Raw genomic sequence first — 19,276 nt, forward strand, 5'->3', positions numbered from 1 at the left:
ATATTGAAACAATTATATCAATACATTTTATATAAATTAAAAAGATTTGTAAAAATTTTTTTCCAATTTATAGAATTGTAAATGCTGGTATTGTATATTTGCAATTTTTAAAAAAAAATCTCAATTCTATTCTTGTGCATTATTTTTCTTTTTAATTTTAGAAATTTGTGTATTAGATGATCTGTTTCATTTTCGTGAGTTTACACATTACACACGGATGATCAAACTGCTCATACAAATAAACACTGCCACAAATCTCCATATTTTAACTTCACACACAAAAATGACCACAAGGACAATTTTAGAAGCCAATACTTTCATCTTTATTAATCTTGTTCTCATTTGTTTAAATAAATTTTTCCTTTGTAAAATCTCATAACGAAAACACTGAACAGGAGTGTTAAAGCCTGTCTTAATTTAAAACGAATACACAACAACAGAACATTAAAAACGTACGGTAACTCTTACTCTGCATCTGTAAACAACCCATCCCACCCCTCCCTCCCGCTCCACACAGTTTGATAAGATTTGGCATGTCCATTTTCTCAACGCATATGCCTTCAGCTCTTTGTGTCATTAAAATGTTCTTTTTTATTATTGCAGGTCGGACAATAAAAAAGACAAGTCTGCTAAAAAAAAAAAACAACTTCAAATGAGAGAAAAAAGCATTAGTGCCAATATTTCTTAACACACAGTCAGCAGTATACCGAATGCACTCAAAACATTTTTGTATAGACCTTCTGTATAGTAAGCAGCCTTGCCCACATTATGACAGGCAGTAACATGCACACACACACATTATCCTCACACTCACACACACGCACAACAACGGTGGTGGTTTAATCCACTTACTTGGTCTCAGTCTCACTCATACTCATGTCCATATAGTGTGTGTGACACCGCGCGCAGTGTCGACACATGGAGAAATGCAACATAGCCTCAAACTGCCAGCAATTTAACATTTATCACTGCAACAGTAACAAACATGTTCAAGAGAGAATAACAGAGAAAGAGTGCGTGAGATACAACAGTAGGAGGTCAGCATTTTGAAAACAGAACAATGACAATTTTCAATATTTTCACTGTTCAAAAAATTAAAACCATACATACAAACAAACAGAAAAAAAACAAACAAACTTAACATACACAGTAAGATACAGTTCTGTTTTCAATCAGAGCTGTTTGCATGTGTTTGGATTCGGTCTCCGTTTTTTAAGGGGACGTGAATACAAACTGCACTTTAACCTCACATCATGTAGTAGTTTTAAGTTCTCTTATACGATGAAGGTAATGCTGTTTACAGTGCCCATCTGTCTGAAGGCTTGTCTGTATTTGGTGTGTGCATGTGTATGTAAATCTGTTGAAAAGTCCCCTATTTACTAAGCACATTGCAATCCAGTCAAGTCTTTGAGACCAACTGACTTTTCATTCTTTTTCAGGTTTCAAGTCTAAGCAGTTGAAATCTTCATCTGTGGAAAAAGGCTGTATACACATCTAACAGTCCCTGCATTTGTTTATATAATAGCTTAAGTCTGGCCACGAGAATGTGTGTAAGCATGTCTCACATTTCTGCTTGATGTGTGTGCACATTAATATGCCATGTATGCACGTGTTGTATATGTGTATTACATTAATATGCATACCATGTAAATGTGTTTGTGTGTGTGTGTGTGTGTGTGTGTGTGTGCTATAGTAAGTACATATGTATCCCAGTGTATTTTGTATCAGTGTGTCCAAATCTACACATACAAATGGAGGGGGCTCATCAGATGGAATCAGCGCCTCCCCCCAGCAGGTCGCCAGGCAACAACGCGGCAGGGCTGTCCATTTGGTGCCTTTCCTCCATTTGCGGTGCTCCCCACAGGCTGCTGCTGGGGTATCCCGCAGTCATGCCCCCCCAGAGCCCCGACCTCCCAGAGTCTACTCCCCCGACACCTGCTCCCTCTCCTGCCCCGTTGGTGCTCCACTGGGAAAACATCCCCAGCCCGGGTCCTTGGGCTGTAGACGTTTCTGAAGAACTGCCTGTACCATCGAGGCTCTGCCAGGCAGAGCCAGAGGACCTCACACTACCTAGGACTGCTGATCCACTTTCCCCTCCTCCACCGCCGCCATTTCCGTTTCCACCTGAAGTTGTGCCCGCCGCTGCCCGCTCATTCCCCGGGGAGCTCCCTCCGCTGCTGGCCACAGCTGTGCCTGTTCCAGATGAACCCTGCGTCCCACCGGCTGCTGACCCTCCTGAGCTGGCCCCCTCTGCTCCTCCGGCCTGGGAATGTGCAAAATAGCGAGCAACTTCTTCCTCACTCACAAACTCCGCCAGGATTGTGGTGTTGCCCAGAACACACCTGAGAGGAATTTAAAAGACACATTAGATCAACAGGAGCACGTTTAATGTTCAGTACATACCCAGCCATGGGTCCTGGCATTCGTGTGGAGGCCACTTGACACACATCATTCACCCAAACACCCTTGCTCACAAAGTACCCAATGGCAATGGTAATCACCAATGGCAGTGGTCCCCCCACTAGGACAATGCACCATGCCACGCCATAGAAACTGCTCAGGTATGAACTGAGGAACATGGCAAAGAGGTCAAGGCGTCAACCTGGCCTCCAAATTTCCCAGATGCCAATCCGATTGAGCATCCATGTGATGTAGCAGTACCCCAGAAGTCCTGTGTTCGCGCCTCGACAGACCAACAACCCCACAGTGGATCGGACTAGGCTTTGACCTGTTGAGGCATAGACACAGGACCTCTGGGAGTGTCCTACAGTCTCTGGCACCAGGGCGTTGCCAGCAGATCATTTAAGCCCTGTAGGTTGACAGGTAGGTTACTGGCACATCCCACAGATGCTCTAGCGGTTTGGAATCTGGGGAATTTAGAGGCCAGGTTGACGCCTTGACCTCTTTGTCATGTTCCTCGGGTCATTCCTGAGCAGTTTTTGCGGTGTTGTATGGCACATTATTCTGTTAAATGCCATCCACATGAATGTCAGGACCCAAGGTTTACCAGCAGAACATTGCTTTGTAACAAAATGATCAAAGTTATTTTAATGTTTTGGCCGACTGTTGTTTGCGTATTAGTGAGTTTACAGGTTAACCTACATGTGCAGTGCACCCTGGGCCTTGGCTGCTTCCTGCCGGCTGCTGTAGCGAATCAGAGCGCTGCCCTGGGTCAGGCCAAGGTGGAAGGTCAGCAGGGGTCCATGCTGCATGCAGATAGTCCTCAGCGTGGAGCCGTCAATCTAGAAGGGAAAAAAGAAAAAACCACTAGATGTGACAACCCTACAGTAACTGTCCTGAGTCGTCAATCACAGGGACAGAGAAAGGTCAGGGATCTAGGAGGTTACACAACACTGGTTATGTCCATGAAGAACTGTGTATGAATAAATGATGAAGTGAGACTGTACACTGTGGCTTTATCCCTCTGTAATTCTGTCACACTTACAGTGAGATAAACAAGTTGTGCAACCCTGTGGACATGAATTAGGGGAAAAAATCTATACAACTGAAAGAAAAACTGTCTAGACTTTAACATTCTCATTTCTGTACTTTTCCCTGAGCTGTGTCATGCAAGTGTCATTTGTGTAAGCCCTAATTGATTAAATGGCTCATCCAACTTCACAATCCAATTACAGCTGGGTCACGCATCATTCTGCCTAATTTGCATAAGACAGACTGAAGGGGAATGCAGATGAATGAGAGCAGCGATTTCATGTTTTTGAATTCAAACCCTGACCGATCTGTCTGGGCAGCTGTTTTTTACTTCATAGACATAATCAATTCTGCTGTGTTGAAGGGTTGTAAGAAAGTTTTAATCCTAGACTGCTTGCACAGCACACTCCTGCTACATCTTTCCCTCACCCATCTACACTATCTCAGTTTATAGATTCTGACACGGTTAATATTTTAAATTTGTCACTTTTGTTACCCTGAAAATAGTTTATTTAGTTTATAATTTACTTAAAGGGATTGCTATGTCTTTCAGGCTCTCCCAGCTCCTTACCTGAGGGGTCAGGTTGCTCAGCAGCAACCAGCAGCTGCCTCTAGAGGCAACGCCATCGCTCCAAGCTGAGCCTATATAAAAAGAAAAGGAGAGAAAACAAGGACAAAATAATTAGTGAAGTCATAGCTGGCTAAAACAATAAAGATTATCTTAATTAGAAAAGACTAATTTTATGCTAGGCTTCATGATACTGTCGAGAAGAGCTTCATCAATATGCTTTATGTTAGCGCATATGTTGTCAAATGGTTGAGAAATGATCCACATATTTTCCCTTTAAACAGTACCTGGCCCAAATCTTGACTCTTGATTAATCCCGCCCCCTCCCCAGCTCCGAGCCAACCGTGGGCCTCCGCTACCCCAAGGGGAGGGCGAGGCCTGCTTCTGATTGGTTAAGCCAGGAGGGGGGCGCGGCAGCTGTGAGCTGTTGCGATTGGTCTTCCACAATTTGTTTTGTCCGATGGGCTCTGGGGGCCAGCTGGGCTTGTACTCCGAGTACTTTCCTGAAGAGGAAATGGGGAGGTGGGAGAATGAGGGGGGAAAATGAGTTTTGACAAACAGACCGCAGAAAAGGGAGTGGGGAGAACGCGGTACAGCTAACTCCTCTGGCATCTTAGAGGAACAGGCAGAATTTGCACAGCAGCAGAAGACAGAGCAAACACAATTATAGCAGCATAAACAAAGAAATTGAAAAGCAAATAACAAGTGAGCTGCTGAGATGAAGGAGGTTTAAAAGTCAAAAGGAAATAAAGACTTTTTAACAATCAAATGAAAACATATACCTGTGCTGTGTGCATTGCTGAGGGGGCTGTCTGAGGCACTGTAGGGCCAGGCACCAGGTGAAGGCAGCGAGGTGTTGAGGGAGGGGTTTGGCCCTACAAAATATCACAAAGTCATCAAAGGTAACACATCCCGTGATAAACAAGACAAGGCGACCTCAGTGCAGCTGGACTGCAGATACAGCCTGTGAGGAGTACTGTCGAACCTTTGCCCTCAGACTTTCTGTCAACATCTGGCACTGGAGCATGTTTTCATGTAAAACCAACAGATACGCTCATCAAACTATGTGGCACATTCAGTCAAATACCTATGTTGTCTCGCAGTAACTGGTGGTCAGAGTCGCTGAGGCTCGGGGGTCCTGGGGAGCCAAGAACACTACCAGGGGTCATGTAGGGGTCAGACTCTGGGTCTCCACTGCTCTGGATTCCCTTCCAGGGCACACCGGGCTGAAACTCTGTCATTAGAGATTGAAAGGAGATGCTTTACTTTGCAGTAACATCACCAAAATCCTTTGGTTGTGTCTGTTTATTTAGGGACAGTTTGACTTCACTTATCTTTAACCTAACAGAGATTGTGCAATGAGGAAGACGAATAGCAGCTGCATTTGTCCTTCTACTGCCCTTATGTTGCAGGTTTCTGGATTGATATCCAAGGCTGGCTGGAGCCTCTCAACATTTTCTTTGAACTAACACCTTTATTTTAATGGGGGTCTCCAGATAATAAATACAATTATTCTGTTGGGCAAAATAAAAACAAACTTTTTGTTTTGTTTTTCTTTGTGAGACCATATCATCATGTCACGTTGTGATCTGTGCTTTGTGTATTATTATTTTATTTTGTTATTCAGAATCTGGAATTTTACTACTGGCATTGGTATCAGCTACTAAAATCCTGGTGTCCTGACATGCCTAACGCACACACACACACACACACACACACACACACACACACACACACACACACACACACACACTAGACAGGTTGACACCTGTTTCCTGCATATTTGAGTCTGACTTGACATTACATTTTCTACTGTCTCCTAATTCACTGTCCGTTGGTAACATGCAGCAGAGAAAGACAAACTCACCTGGAGGCCAGCTGGATGTGGCAGGTTTGTTCCCCATTTTACTTCCAGGGGTCCGGTGCCAGTTGTCTGCAGAGCCTTGAGGGGGAATGCCCAAACCATCACTGCCCAGCATTTCATACTGGGAGTAAGGGGATCCTCCTCTTACCTTTATAGCACTGGGTAAAGGGCCTTAGGAAGAGTACACAAGAGAGAAATAAGGTCAAACAGACTGGGGTGAATATGTCTCTGATCACTTTTATTCACAGTGGTTCATTCAGATACAGTGTGAACGAAGGTGATTAACAGACCTGATTGACAACAGATTGGGGGGTGTGCTTTCCCAAGTGGGAATTTTGCCTTTGCAAAAATAATGTCACGAATCATCTGTTGACCTACCATTCTTGTGAAGGGTTGTGTCAGGGGGAGAAGGAGCTGGGGAGTGTCCCTCCATCATCCATTTGAAGCGGGATTGCTGTCCTCCTGTGTCCTTCATCCCTCCCATCATGGGACTGAGCTCTAGTCCTGACAGGTTACCACCAGGAGCGAGCCCTGGAAAGCAGAAGAACATAAATGCTCATGAGCACATTACATCCAGCTAATGTTCAGTTCATTACAGCATGTGGCTGAGCTGGTTTAAGTTTGTGTTCGGTATCACTGGGATTACAGCGAGTCCTAAAGACTGGGGGTGTTTAAAATGGAGGATCATTGTTAAAGCAACAATGATAAAAAAGGTAAGGGCCTACACCAAAGGAGGAAAATCTGCAATTTGAAATACTCTTGTCCAAAACTGCTAACATAGCCCCCAAACATTGAATAGCCTATATCCACTAATTAAAGAAACAAAATAATAGATTTCTAGCATGCATATTTTTACTTCCTAAAATGTGTGCATATTAAAAAATGCTGGGGTTAACAAGTTGAAAATGATCACAGAGGGACTTTGGGACCTGTTGTACAAAAATATTGTGGAGTGATCGATAACAATTTGATTCGATTTTTTAAACAGTATTTTTAAAATCTGAGAGATGAATGGTATATTGTTATGATTTCAGCATCTAATTATTAAAAAACCTGTGGAGAAGGAACAAGAAAATAATGACAGTGGCAGGCCTATGTATTTCAACAAAGGAAAATAAGAAAAAAATACAACCTTTCCAGTTTTTAACAACCTTTGTGGCAATTCAAGCATAAATTACTGAGTGCACAAGGTGCACTTGAATGCACCATTAAGTCCCTGTCAGCGCCCAACGCTTTGCCATTCAAAGCAATGTAGAGTTCACGAGGTGCACCCTGAAGCACCTGTTGCAATGCCAGTATCAGACTCTGTCCGTTGAGATTAACTTGCCAAACTGCCAAAATCTGCCACATGTTGCACTTGTGTGGCTGTTCATTTTGAATGCTGACATTAAATGTACATAAAACTATTGTTATTTTTTTGGGGGGCTTTTTTTTGCCTTCATGACAGAGCAGCTGGAGAGTGACAGGAAAGTGGGGAGAGAGAGAGAGAGGGGATATTTATCGCATTTCCGGCAGGTCCTGAATGTTCATACCATGACGATGAAAATACAATTGGTCATGCAGCACTAATAGATATAAGTGGAAGGTTATTGTTGTCCTACCTACTACTGACACTCCAATGTGGGATCTATACTTTTACTTACTTTAATTTCACAGCTAAGAAACAATAAATTGTGAAGACAATGCCTCCACAAAAATAACATTTTAAGTCTTGTGTGATTTATCCTTCAGGGATTCATACTTCAGGATTCATCCTTGCTTCATATGAGCAGAGGAAATCTCTGCTCATCGCTAGGCTAATTTATACAATGTAAAATGCCATAATGCCATAGGCTTGTGCTAATAATGTTAGCATGTTATATTTTGTTTGGAAAACGTGTTTAGTAAAAGACAGTTGTTTTGTCGGTGAATCTTGCGAGGTGTAATGGAGCCGAACTTTGTAACTTTACATTTGTTAAATGTTGCTGTTGTCCCTGGTTTTATATGAGAGGAGGAAAAGATCACTAGCCACTAGGCTAATTTATACAATGTAAAATGCCATAGGTTTGTGCTAAAACATTAGCATGTTGTATTTGTGGGGAAAATGTGTCCAGATAAAGACAAGTGTTTGTCTGTGAATGCTGCGAGTTATAGTGAAGCTGATTTGTGTACTTGTGTTTGAAATCATCTCTATTAAGCCATGTTTAATGTGTGTTTAACATGTGTTTTGAATCAACTAAACATTACAGCACTTCACAGACATCCTGCTGCCAACTAGTGTTTTGGAGGTGTAACTGCAGAGTGACACAGACACACCACCGCACAAGTATAAATGCTCACAACGGCGTAGGCGACGTGCGTGGGCTCTGCATGGAGCTGACGCATAAGTATAACTCCCATGCAGGTGGGCAGGGTTGTAGGATATTAATCTACTCTGTTGATTTGCCGACCTCATCTGTCAGCCTAACAAACACCACGGAAAAACATGAAACTTCAAACCTCATACTGGTTTTATTAACAGTGATCTATGCAGCTGAATGCACCACATCTAACCAGTACAGTCTAACCCAAAAACAATTTGCCTGTTGGACTTACCAGAGTACATCCCTTGGGTTTTGGCATGAAGGTCTGATAAGGGCCCCCCCATTCCAGGATGTGGAAGGGGGTCTACCATAGGCTGTTTGGACAGGCCTCCTCCCAGGTGAGAGGGGGACAGTTTGGAGCTCCCTCCTCCTGCTGCTGCTCCTCCAATTCCACCCTGCTGATGCTGTCTCTGCTGCTGCAGAATAGCCATAATCCTCGCCAGCTGAGAAGGAAAAGATTCAAAAGAATGACTCACTATCAGAATAACTGCAAAGTACAGTGTTTGCTGCAGAGAAATACAACAGTGATGGTTGAAGTCCTGCTGACAGTCCACGGTATGTTACAGAATATGATCATGCTCACCTGCTGTGGGTCTGGCTGCTGTCTGAGAGGCTGAGGCTGAGGAAACTTCCTCTGGTTCTGCAGGAGCTGCTGTTGTTGCTGCTGCTGTTGCTGCTGTTGGAGCAGGAGCTGACAAGCCTGTGGGATGGTGAGCACAAAGGGTCAGAGATGGAGGTAAACAAAGAACACACAGGCTTGCGCTCACATACAGACACTCAGTATGTCATTAGGGGTTTATTACAGGTCACCATGTATTTTAATCTAATCCAGCACAGAGATTAACAAAGGCAGAGGGTTGTACAAAACAGAAAATGAATGATTTATTTCAGTGTGATGAATCAATCCATCGATCCACAAATCCAACATTTAGTCACGCACCAGATGGAACTGCTGCATGTGGGGGTAAATGTTGCTGAGCATGGCAAGCTGCTGTGGGGAAATCTGAGGTGGGAACACTCCTCCGCCAACACCACCGACCCCTCCCACACTTCCGACGCCACCAACACCTCCTACTCCTCCGACCACTCCACCCACGCTGCCACCAGGAGAGGGCATCTGCTTCAGCATAGGACCCGGCACCTGCATGTACATTCAGTCCAAATACATGAATAACTTAACAGGTTAAAATTCAGTTGACAATTTAAAAATGTTCTTGCACTCATAAGGTCGTAAGGTGAAGAAGAAAGAATCCCGCACACTGTCCAGTCTTAGCTGAGACAAGAGTTCTTACATTTAAGTTGCTGTTGTTACACACATATAGTCTTTCTACTATCATTTAAGGCCCTGATTAACCAGAGCATGCTTTAGCAGTCTGGGCGGCTTTTTGTAATGGTTTTCAATGAGAGTTAAGTGTTTTGCTACTGCTTTTGTGTTGCTGAGTGCCTCACATTGTTGCTCAAATTGAAAAAAATTCCACTCAGAGTGGAAAAAAAGCGGCGAACGTCATTGGCATTTTCCCATTGTCCAATGAGATGAACTGAAAGGCGGGCCTTCTGTTGAGGCAATGACAGCAAGTAGTGTACATAGTTTGTGTAAAGCTAACGTTAGCACACCCTAGGCAAGCTGCAAGACAAACGTATTTGGACAAACTGTCGCTTCAGGTACTTTATATTTACCAACTGTAATTAGGCCTGGTAGTTGACAGCAGATTGCCAAACTGTCCCTATGACCATCATCCAGGGAAAACTCATGGACCAGCTGGTACTACTTCCTGTGATTTCTCCTCTTTCTGAGGGTTTTATATACGCCCACTGATCTCCATTTCCTTGTGACCAACATACTACTTGGGAACAGCCTCTCACCATCAATCAGAATTAGACCAAGTGCCCTCCGCCTGTCCATTTTTATGCAAATTTTAAAAAGGTACAGATCTGTGAGTTTACTTCACAGCAAAATTGCTGTAAAGCTAAGGGTGGGTGATTCGGTGGTTGCTTAGCAACAATTTAAAAAAAGATGCTGCAACCTGCAAAAAGCGCTTTGTCTGATCAGAGCCTAATATGGGACTAATTCCTATCTAATGCCCCTCGACGGCCTCATGGTGATGTGAACATACTTTCTATGATATTGGTGAATTCACTATGCGTGTTTACAAGTGACGGAGCTCAGTATCGTGTTTGTTTTTATATCCACAGAGCTCACTGACCTTCATTTGCATTCATACCAGAAAGTGTTGCCGGTTTCCTCTTATTGGCAGCCTAATCCCAAGTGAGAGCTTACAGCCTATATACTGTATGTATGGTGCTGTGTGTCTATATGAGCTTTGCTTGGTGGAAGCTGCATTACTGTCTAAGGCCGGATGAATTAGACGACTAATGTGTCATCTCCTGTTTGGCAACAGCATGTCTGATAAAAATAAAACTGAGGAATGCTGGGAAATAAAACACTTAAGTTTAAACTTGAACGTGCAATAAATAAAATTACTTCAAAATGTCTAAACACTGTGTTAATGGCTGCTTAAAAGCTACTGTCTCGCCTCATGCAACCATTCCAAACATTTGTTTTATGAAGTCAACAGTGACAGGATTCAGGAGACCCTCTGTCTCTCCTAAATACAACATTCATCATAACTATTGACATCAAAGACAGAAAACAACAGACCTGAGCAGACAGGAACTGATGAGGCACTTGAGCACGTAACCCCTGGGAGGGGTTCATTGGATGCATGCCAGGTTGGTGCATCCCTCGAGGCTGAGGCATCCCTCCGCCGCTGCCAACAAACACCCCATGGCCACCCATCTGGAGTACCATGGAAACCAGACAAAAATACCAATGTTCAATGTGTATCAAATATTACTTGTAATAACATTTCTCATACTATTTTAAGGTCTTCACTTAAGTTGTCAAGTTAGCACAACTCACTGATGTAGCAGGTATTGTTGATATTACAGTTTAAATAACATAAAATGATAACCGACTGTGAAAATGGAAGGTCTGTAAACTATAAGCAGACTCGTACCTTTTCACCATAGGGCCCCATGTCAACAGGACCCATGTCTTTGGAACTAGGCATGCGGTAACCTCCTCCACCTCTTCCTCCCCTCCGCATCTCTCCGTTATAGTCAGTTATTCCTCTTTTGTCTCCTTCCATCTTTTTGTCAAGACTTGGGTCATCACCCTAAGGAACAACAAAGTCGTGAAAAAAGCAACATGACAGATGAGAAGCTAAAGTAAAACATCCATAACATGTTACAGTTGCTGTGTGCAATAGCTAGAAATATCAAGATTATGGTTTTAGTGAATTAATATCTTACCAGGAGACCCATGTTTGAAAACTGGCGTGACACTGGGTTCATCCAGCTGTCCCCTCCTCCACTCTTCAGGAAAGAAATTCAAAGATTACACTCAGTCAAAAAGGACAAATAAAAAAGCTGCTTTGTCTTAATACAACGAACCAAGAGAGGCCAGGTAAACGTCTTTCCTCACCTTGATGTTGCCTCTCTTTCCTCCATGAGTCTGACCCCAGCCTCCAGAGTTGAAGGATGAGCTGCTTCCCTGGGAGCCAGTGCTGTTCCACACTCCTCCGCCACCATCATCTTCCTCGTCCCAGCTGGGGTGGCGAGAGGCTGCGACAGAGCCCTCTCCCTTCCCACCCCAGCTCTCCATTGACTTGGTGCCTGCAGCAAAACAAAGGAGGATGGTTATAGCGATGTGGGCTCTGGACGTGAAAATGCTGAAGCCCTTTCAAACAGTGAGCATCATGTCTCAAAATAATAATGAGCAGAAATCTGAACTCAGATATCATAACATTTTGAATGACACACATTTTTCTCTTCTTACCAGTTTTACCAGGGTTAGGTGAAGGGTTCCCCCAGCCAGAAGCTTTGCCGGGTTCATCTTGATCACCCCAACCTGTTGCTGCATCTTGCGACTGGCCCCAAGCAGCTGTACCATTATCCACAGATTGTGCACCTCCTCCCCACATGCCTGGACCTGGAGATTGACGAAAATGAACACACAGTTAGAAAGTGCAAAAGAAAAATGGCATTTTAAATGTGTGATTCTGATGGAAAGAGTTGTTAAACGAGGCAGACATTGCTTCTACTCATAAACTGTTGGCAGAGTAAAGAAAATCTGCAATACTTTTAGCAACACTATCTACTCTTGGTTGTGGACTGCCAAATGCACACGTTGTAATGCTACAACTCCTCCTTACCCACTGCAGCATTGCCAGGGTTTGTGTCCCTGCTGTGTTGCATCCCCTGCTGCCTTCTGGGCGGTTGTTGGATAGATGTTGGTGGGGCCTGCTGACCGTGGCTTTGGCCAGGCGTAACACTGTTTTTGTCCCACAAATTCACATTCTTGCTTTTGTGGCGGGTCGGGTCTCCCCACGCTGATGTGCCATCATCGATCTCCATTTTGCGACTAATAGACTGAGGGGAGGGTTCCTCCCAGCCACTGGGCTCCAGGGAGTCACCCCCAACCCCAGAGATTTGGGGGATCGGGCCGGAGGTCCAGCCCGAACTTTGGTTCTGATTCTTGGATGGTGGACCTCCACCTCCAATGTTGGACCGGCTGTTCCACCCTCCTTGAATGGGACCTCCTTGTGGCTGCTGGCCCTGTGATTGGTGCTGCTGTTGATTTGGGGCTTTCATTGGTGCCACTTGGCTGTTTGGTATCTGTGCTGCTGCTGTGTGGGGCTTGGAACTCCCCCAGTCCTGGTGGGATTTGCCTCCACCTACATCTCCCCCTCCCCACCCTCCTCGCTGAGATCCCCCTTCATCCAAATTACCCCAGGAAGATCCCTTCTCATCAGAGTTGCCTCCACCTCTGCCTCGCCCATCTCCAGGTATAGAGTCCCTCTGCCCCCAGTCTCCGCCCCAACCTCCTGCCTCCCCTCTTCCAGTCCCCTTCCATCCCCCTGTCCCTTTATCATCTGGACCATCAGTCCATCCACTACCCTGTTCTCCAAAGTTTCTCCAGTTCCCTCCTCCTCCTCTGTGATCACCCCATTTTTTTTCTTCACTCCCCCATCCTTTGCCCTGGTTTTCAGATGGGAGATCACCCCAGCCTCCAGCTGCCTTCCCCTGGTTACCTTCCATATCTTCTTCTGGCGTTCCTGGCTTCCTTACAGTGCTTCCAGGCATGTGAGGGCCACAGGTGGACTTTGTAGCACCACCATCCCAGCCATCCCTCGCTGTAACAGGGCCAGAGTTCAGGCTGGTCGTGTGACTGCCAGCAGATGGATCATTACTTACTGAACTTGTGTTAGACGGGTACCCAGGGCCACGACTAGTGGTAGTGTTCATGGTTGCTGATGAGAATGCAGAGGAAGATGAAGTGCTTCTTTCATTTCTGTTTCTTACTCCTGTTGTGTCCAGATCCCAGGCCACGTTCTGTCGAATCTGGGTCTGCCCCCAGCCCGTGTTAGACAGAACCCTGGGGTCCAGGTCGGATCGATTGAGCATGCTGAGTAAGGCCACATCAGCATTGGAGGTCTGGTTGGAACGTTGTTGTAAAGACGATGCTCGCTTCGACTTCTGTCCACTATCACTCCCTCCCTCGCCACTTCCAGCTATGGATCCTCCTCCGCTAGAGGATGAAGGAGCTCCACCTCCAGTGCCTCCACCCTGCCCTACTCCTCCTCCACCCCACTCCCCAACTGCCCCATCCCCACTTTCCATCCCTTTCTGATTGTCCCAAGCTTTTGTCATAGTTGCAAACTTTGGTGAGGCAGAGTCCTGCAAAACGCTGCCGCCAACACCTCCACTGCCTCCACTACTGCTGCTGTTGCTGCTCCCGTCTCCTCCTCTTCCACTTCCTATTGCTAAGTTACTCGAACTTACACCTCCCGCTGTGCCACCCCACTCTGCTTCTGAACTGCCTCCTTCCCACGCTCCCTGAGATACCACTGGGGTATTTGAGCTACCATCATTTCCCCTACCCCACCCAGCCTTGTCACCCTGGCTTCCAAAGCCCCACACATTCCCTTCCTGCCCCTGAGCTCCAGTCTCCCCTCCACCCCACCCATCTGCCTGTGAGGCACCTGCACACAGGTCGGAGGACACTGGAGGCATGGATCTCCAAGAAGAGGCGGCAGAGGAGGAAGACGATGAGCCAGATAGATTGCCACTCCCTTCTCCTTCGACACTAGCAACCCCACAGTCCCTCTCATCGCCGCCTTCTTGATTTGGTCCTGCTCCTCTTGCTGCCCCGCCTGAACCCAACTCTGGCCCTAGGTTTCCTAAGTGCTGCTGCTGTTCTCCCACAGCTGTCTCAGTGTGCTGCTGATGGAGACCAGTTTGATTCACAGATGAAAGAGAGTGAGTGGTGACGAGGGTGGTGCTGGCAGGGAACGAGGAAGCTGAAGTGATGGACGAGTGTAGTGGAAGGCCGTCGCTGGCCGAAGTTGACGTCCCACCCTGCACCAGGGCAGGCCACGCGGAGGGGTTCACGTTGGGGTTGAAGTTGGCACCAGAGACACTACTGCTGCTGCCACCCACAGGGCTCTCCTGAGGCCCAGGAAGAAGATGGGAGACTTTGGAATTGTAAAATGCTGCTGATCCTAGCCCAGCCTCCACCTGAGAGGAGGTGGAAGAGCCCCACACACCGCCACTTGACTGAACACATTCATTAAGCGAGGAAGAGGAGGAAAGAGGAGAAGAACGAGGTGAGGAAGGATTGTCCATGTTCCCTGTTCCTCCTCCTACTGCTCCTCCTTTCTGCTGGATGTTTCTCTCACTCCATGAGGCACTACTGTTGTTGTTACCAGGGCAGTCTTGCTCCTGCGTTCCTCCTCCTCCAGCCCCTTCAGAGCTCAATTTGGCCCCTCCTAGGATGCTAGGCCAATCCCCCAGGTCAGTCCCATCCACAATCACCTTCCCGCAGCCCTGAGAAGAGGACTGGCTGCCAGAGCCTGCCCCCCATGTGGAATTTGCATAAGTTGAAGTAGTAGTAGTAGAAGAAGACGACAGAGCAGCGACACATAATGAGGATGAAGAGGAGTTGGGGGGTGAAGCGGAGGATGAACCCAGGTTGGAATCTATATGGAAAAAAAGGAAAGCATTCATTTAATTGACAATTCAAGCATTAACATTACTAACTACTAACTTGTAGAGTGTGTTTTCATGGACGTTGGATAAACTGCAAAATGCAGTGCTGTTTCTAAACATGGTAAAATGTGATACTGAGTAGATTACATATCAAACTTGATGACCTTTCTTCGCTCTGAGACATCAACCCACCTGTGCCTCCAGCTGTGTTTGCATTGGGGCTATCTGCTCCCTGTGAGGAAAGAGATGGGGCGGCTGCCCAGCCACTGCCTCCTCCAACCCCTCCTGCACCCCCTTCCCCTCCGCCTCCCCCCAGCAGCATGGAGGACAGCGGTGGCTGGCCCCTCTTTAGTAGCACTTTATGGTCCTGCTGGCAGCGAAATCTCGGTGGAACCTCTCTGGACATGTATCGCTGCTGCTGGGAGGCCTGGCTTCCAGAGGGGGAAGAGGAGGTGGAGGGCTGTCCGTTGGCCACAGCAGTCCGCTGCTTTGCATTGTTCCCACCACCAGGAGGAACTTGTGCAGAAACCCCGGCTGCACCAGGACTGGGGGATGAGGGGGCGACAGGGCCAGGGCTGGGGGACACTGAGCCTGGGGTGGCGAGTGGCTGGGAACAGGAGGGCTTGGCTGATTCTGGCACTGAAATACACAAATGAGAAATATGTGAACCACCGTGAGACTAAGATATGGTAACAAGATAAAGCCAGAAAAGGTTACTGAGCTGCAAGGAGGGTAACCTAGTCAATAGCCGACGGTGTAAGGGCCCTGACACACCAAGCCAATGGGCGGCTGCCTGTCAATGTTGAGCTGTCTGTAAGCATCTGACGTGGGCACCATTAGCACTTGCAAGCCCTTATCGGCTTTTTGTTGGTTGACTAAGCATGCTGAATTGTCGCCAGAGACGGTGGAGCCTGTCAGTGAATGAAGTCACTCCGACTGGCACTTAAGATCAGTTCACGAGAAGAGAAACGGAAGTGCGGAAAGCAAATAAATGACTAGAGTCAAGATGGCGTGAGATCAAAGCAAGCATATTATACTAAGTAAGATTATGTTTTTAGCCACTGAGCAGTTCATGATTGTTTGTGTTATTGTTCACTAGCCCACCACAAGTAACCTTTGACCTTTCAACATTGGGTTGTGTTCTTAATGTGCTAACTGGCTAATTAGTATCTTAAATCCGTCCTGTTGGTTTTCCAGTTTTCCAATTTGAATGACGAATACAGACTACTGCCGCCTGCTGCTAAGGACTTATTTCCTCTTACGTAGGCACAGAACATGTGCACTAGTTTGCCGCTGGCTGTAGTCTTTGCATTGTGTTCAGGTGCAACTTTTCGGCCAAGACACAAGCAATGTGAGGCGATGCAGCAGTCTGACTTCATTACCACTAGTTCTTTGACATCGGTTTGTTGTGCCTTCCCTTAAGAAAAGTTCAAGAAAATGTGTCTAAAATGTGAGCATGTATACCTACACAATAATGACCATGCTCATCACAATACATTAAGTTATTAGAAAACAGGGTACTGCTGATTAAAGCACATATAACAGCAAGACAGACAGGTCATTCCACTGACATGATCATATAGAACGTAAGCGATAAAAGGAAGGCAGGTGAGTTGATGATGACAAAAACAAAAGGAAATAAACATACCTTTGATTTTCTGTTCTGGCACCTAAAACACAGAGAATACGTGAGTCAGATATTAGGCAGAAAATGATTTACTACTACCTTAAGAGGCTTTGGTCTTGATTCTGCAACTGAGAAATAAACTAACAAGGCACTACTAAAGAAAACATTAACTATGACACTGGATCATTTTACAAATATAAGGTCTAAGCCTTTAAATGTCAGTTACCTAATAAAGTGAATACTTTATTTAACAAAGACAATCCTGGAAGCTGGAATAGCACACAGATTATCCGCAAAATATACTACCTTCTGAGAGGTTTCCCTTTTCTTTTTATCTTCTTTCTTCTTTTTCTTGTCTTCCATGAACTACTGTTCCCTTTCCTGATTCTCCTGTCTGCAAAGAGAAATGTACACATTCAATTATTTATGTTGCACCTCATGGCACACAGTAAGTAATTCAATGCTTACAGAAGCATACCCTTTCACACAAGTATGCAGACTTTGACTCAAAATGAATAACATGTACTTCACTCAGATCGCTGCCAAATGTGCTCCTACACAGTCAGTGTTGTAAGGACTGTAATGTTAACCAGGGGCAGACAGCCTGACAACAGCCCTCGGTAGCCTAGCGTCTCATTGCATAATTCATTATCCAGCAAACGATTGCAATTCCAACCAGCAGACAACACAGGCAGCAGCCAAACAAACAACTGACTCCAAACTCTCCAACATCTCTGGAGCTCATCTGCATTACACTAGAGACAGCAATGGCAGCATGATTCACAGGACACCAGCTTTACGTGGAGTACATGACAGGGTCTGTCCAATGTGTTGAAAGACAGACTTCACACCTGCATCCTGAACGTAAACCTATGCAATATGCAATTCATATCCAGGTCATGTGAGCCTATCTATGTGGAGAGCAACATATGGCACAGAGAGATGAAGAAACGAAATGTTTTAACGTGTAAATGTAAGGAGATCTCACATATCAGTGAGCTGTAAATACGGCTGGGCCCTGTGTTTCTGTTAGCTAAGCTGCTCGTAATTAGCATCATGACACACAGCGCTAATGGAAGCTAACTGGACAACTTGTGGCTTTAACCCTTCAGTGTATTCTGTATAAATGCACCAGCTGACGTGATCATTGGCTATATGTTTATGCAGTGCATTATGACCCCAACAAAGCAAGTGTGTGTAGCCGCACAGGGAGCAAACAGTCTGGACTCCATGTAAATAACAGGCCACTGAGGGATAGCAGTGCAGCTACAGGAGACCACTACAGCTTGACTCGGGTGAGCAGCTAGCTAATGCTAATAGACTTTGAAGCAGCTGGTGAGCACCGTGCCGTGACCCGGAGAACCGGGGGCTAACGGCGGTTGTCTGTCCCAGCGCTAGATGCCTATGCCGCTCCGCGCGGCGACTCTAACCTCTACGCAGTTAGCTGCAGACAACAGGGACGTCGTGTTAGCTAACGATACGCTCTTAGCACATAATTTACACGCTTTACGGTTATTATACGCAACTTTACAGTCGGTATAAACCCCCCACAGCGACGAGTCAATGAACAGAGTGCTAACAAGCTGGTTCATCAGTACTAACGGTCGACAGGGCCAAATTAAACGACGAACTTCAGTGACGTTTCTTCGGCAGTGCAACGCGTAACAAGCGAAGCTCTACTTAAAACTAAGAAACCCAAATGTTTGCTGTGTAAAGCCGGAAATAACCAACGTTACCGACATTCACACACACCATGGAGGCTAACGAAGCTAACAGCGTTAAGGTTGAATACTCACCTCGGGAATCACATAGGACATAAAGTGCTTCTGTGCAAAAATTCTTGCAGACCCACCGCTAGCAGGCTAGCAAGGCAGCTAGCCTAGCGAGCTAGTTCTTCGAGGCTTTCAAGGCTAAATTGAATAAGAAATGACATCACCGAAAGGCGAAATGTTAATCGTAGAAAAAAACGAGGAAAGGCGAGTGTCCTTTGTGAGCGACTGTAGTTCTCAAGCTGTAAACAAAACATGCATAACCCCTTGATGACTGTCAGACGCTGTATGATCGGTTAGTTTACTGTCGGCCATTTTGCTTCTGTGTGGAGCTTTAGCCAGCATATGATATCACCAGGGCTGGTTGTTGATCAGAGAGGGGAGGAGGAGCGGGGCGCGTGCCGGCACCGTCCACCAGGGGGCGTCTCAGCACTGGAAACATGACGTCATACACGCGGGGGCGCAAATAAGTAAACAAATGATCACATACACCACTAATGTCACTCATTCATTTAATCTTAAAGATTTATAATCTATTACTATGGTGACACAAGTTGTTAGTTTCTTTATTTTATTGGGTTAATTCTCAATTCTATGTATTTATTTATTATATTGTATAATGTA

The 19,276-nt window shown here is 45.7% G+C and overlaps 1 protein-coding gene across 1 annotated transcript; it reads right to left on the reverse strand.

The window, feature by feature from the left end:
• Positions 1 to 631: 631 nt before the first annotated feature.
• LOC126405921 (trinucleotide repeat-containing gene 6B protein-like) lies at positions 632 to 19,006 on the reverse strand. Its single transcript, XM_050069959.1, has 21 exons — positions 18,680 to 19,006; positions 17,190 to 17,277; positions 16,905 to 16,926; positions 15,449 to 15,895; positions 12,421 to 15,246; positions 12,045 to 12,197; positions 11,691 to 11,881; positions 11,519 to 11,581; positions 11,224 to 11,382; positions 10,866 to 11,003; positions 9,147 to 9,347; positions 8,790 to 8,906; positions 8,439 to 8,649; positions 6,243 to 6,395; positions 5,868 to 6,035; positions 5,088 to 5,234; positions 4,783 to 4,875; positions 4,288 to 4,503; positions 4,004 to 4,074; positions 3,103 to 3,242; positions 632 to 2,342 (listed from the first exon to the last, which is right to left on the reverse strand). Exons 2-21 carry the CDS (start codon positions 17,244 to 17,246, stop codon positions 1,766 to 1,768), a joined length of 6,150 nt encoding a protein of 2,049 aa, XP_049925916.1. The 5' UTR covers positions 17,247 to 17,277; positions 18,680 to 19,006; the 3' UTR covers positions 632 to 1,765.
• Between the last annotated feature and the right edge of the window lie 270 nt (positions 19,007 to 19,276).

This window comes from Epinephelus moara, chromosome 18, assembly GCF_006386435.1.
Source record: "Epinephelus moara isolate mb chromosome 18, YSFRI_EMoa_1.0, whole genome shotgun sequence".
Taxonomy (NCBI): domain Eukaryota; kingdom Metazoa; phylum Chordata; class Actinopteri; order Perciformes; family Serranidae; genus Epinephelus; species Epinephelus moara.

What these genes read in the sequence shown, in the direction of transcription:
- LOC126405921 (XM_050069959.1), bottom strand. Translation starts at nt 17,246, where the DNA reads ATGGAAGACAAGAAAAAGAAGAAAGAAGATAAAAAGAAAAGGGAAACC. An exon ending in AAACACAGCTGGAGGCACAG is followed by an intron (nt 15,247 to 15,448) that starts GTGGGTTGATGT and finishes TTTTCCATATAG; the next exon opens with ATTCCAACCTGGGTTCATCC. An exon ending in ACCTAACCCTGGTAAAACTG is followed by an intron (nt 11,882 to 12,044) that starts GTAAGAAGAGAA and finishes GTTTTGCTGCAG; the next exon opens with GCACCAAGTCAATGGAGAGC.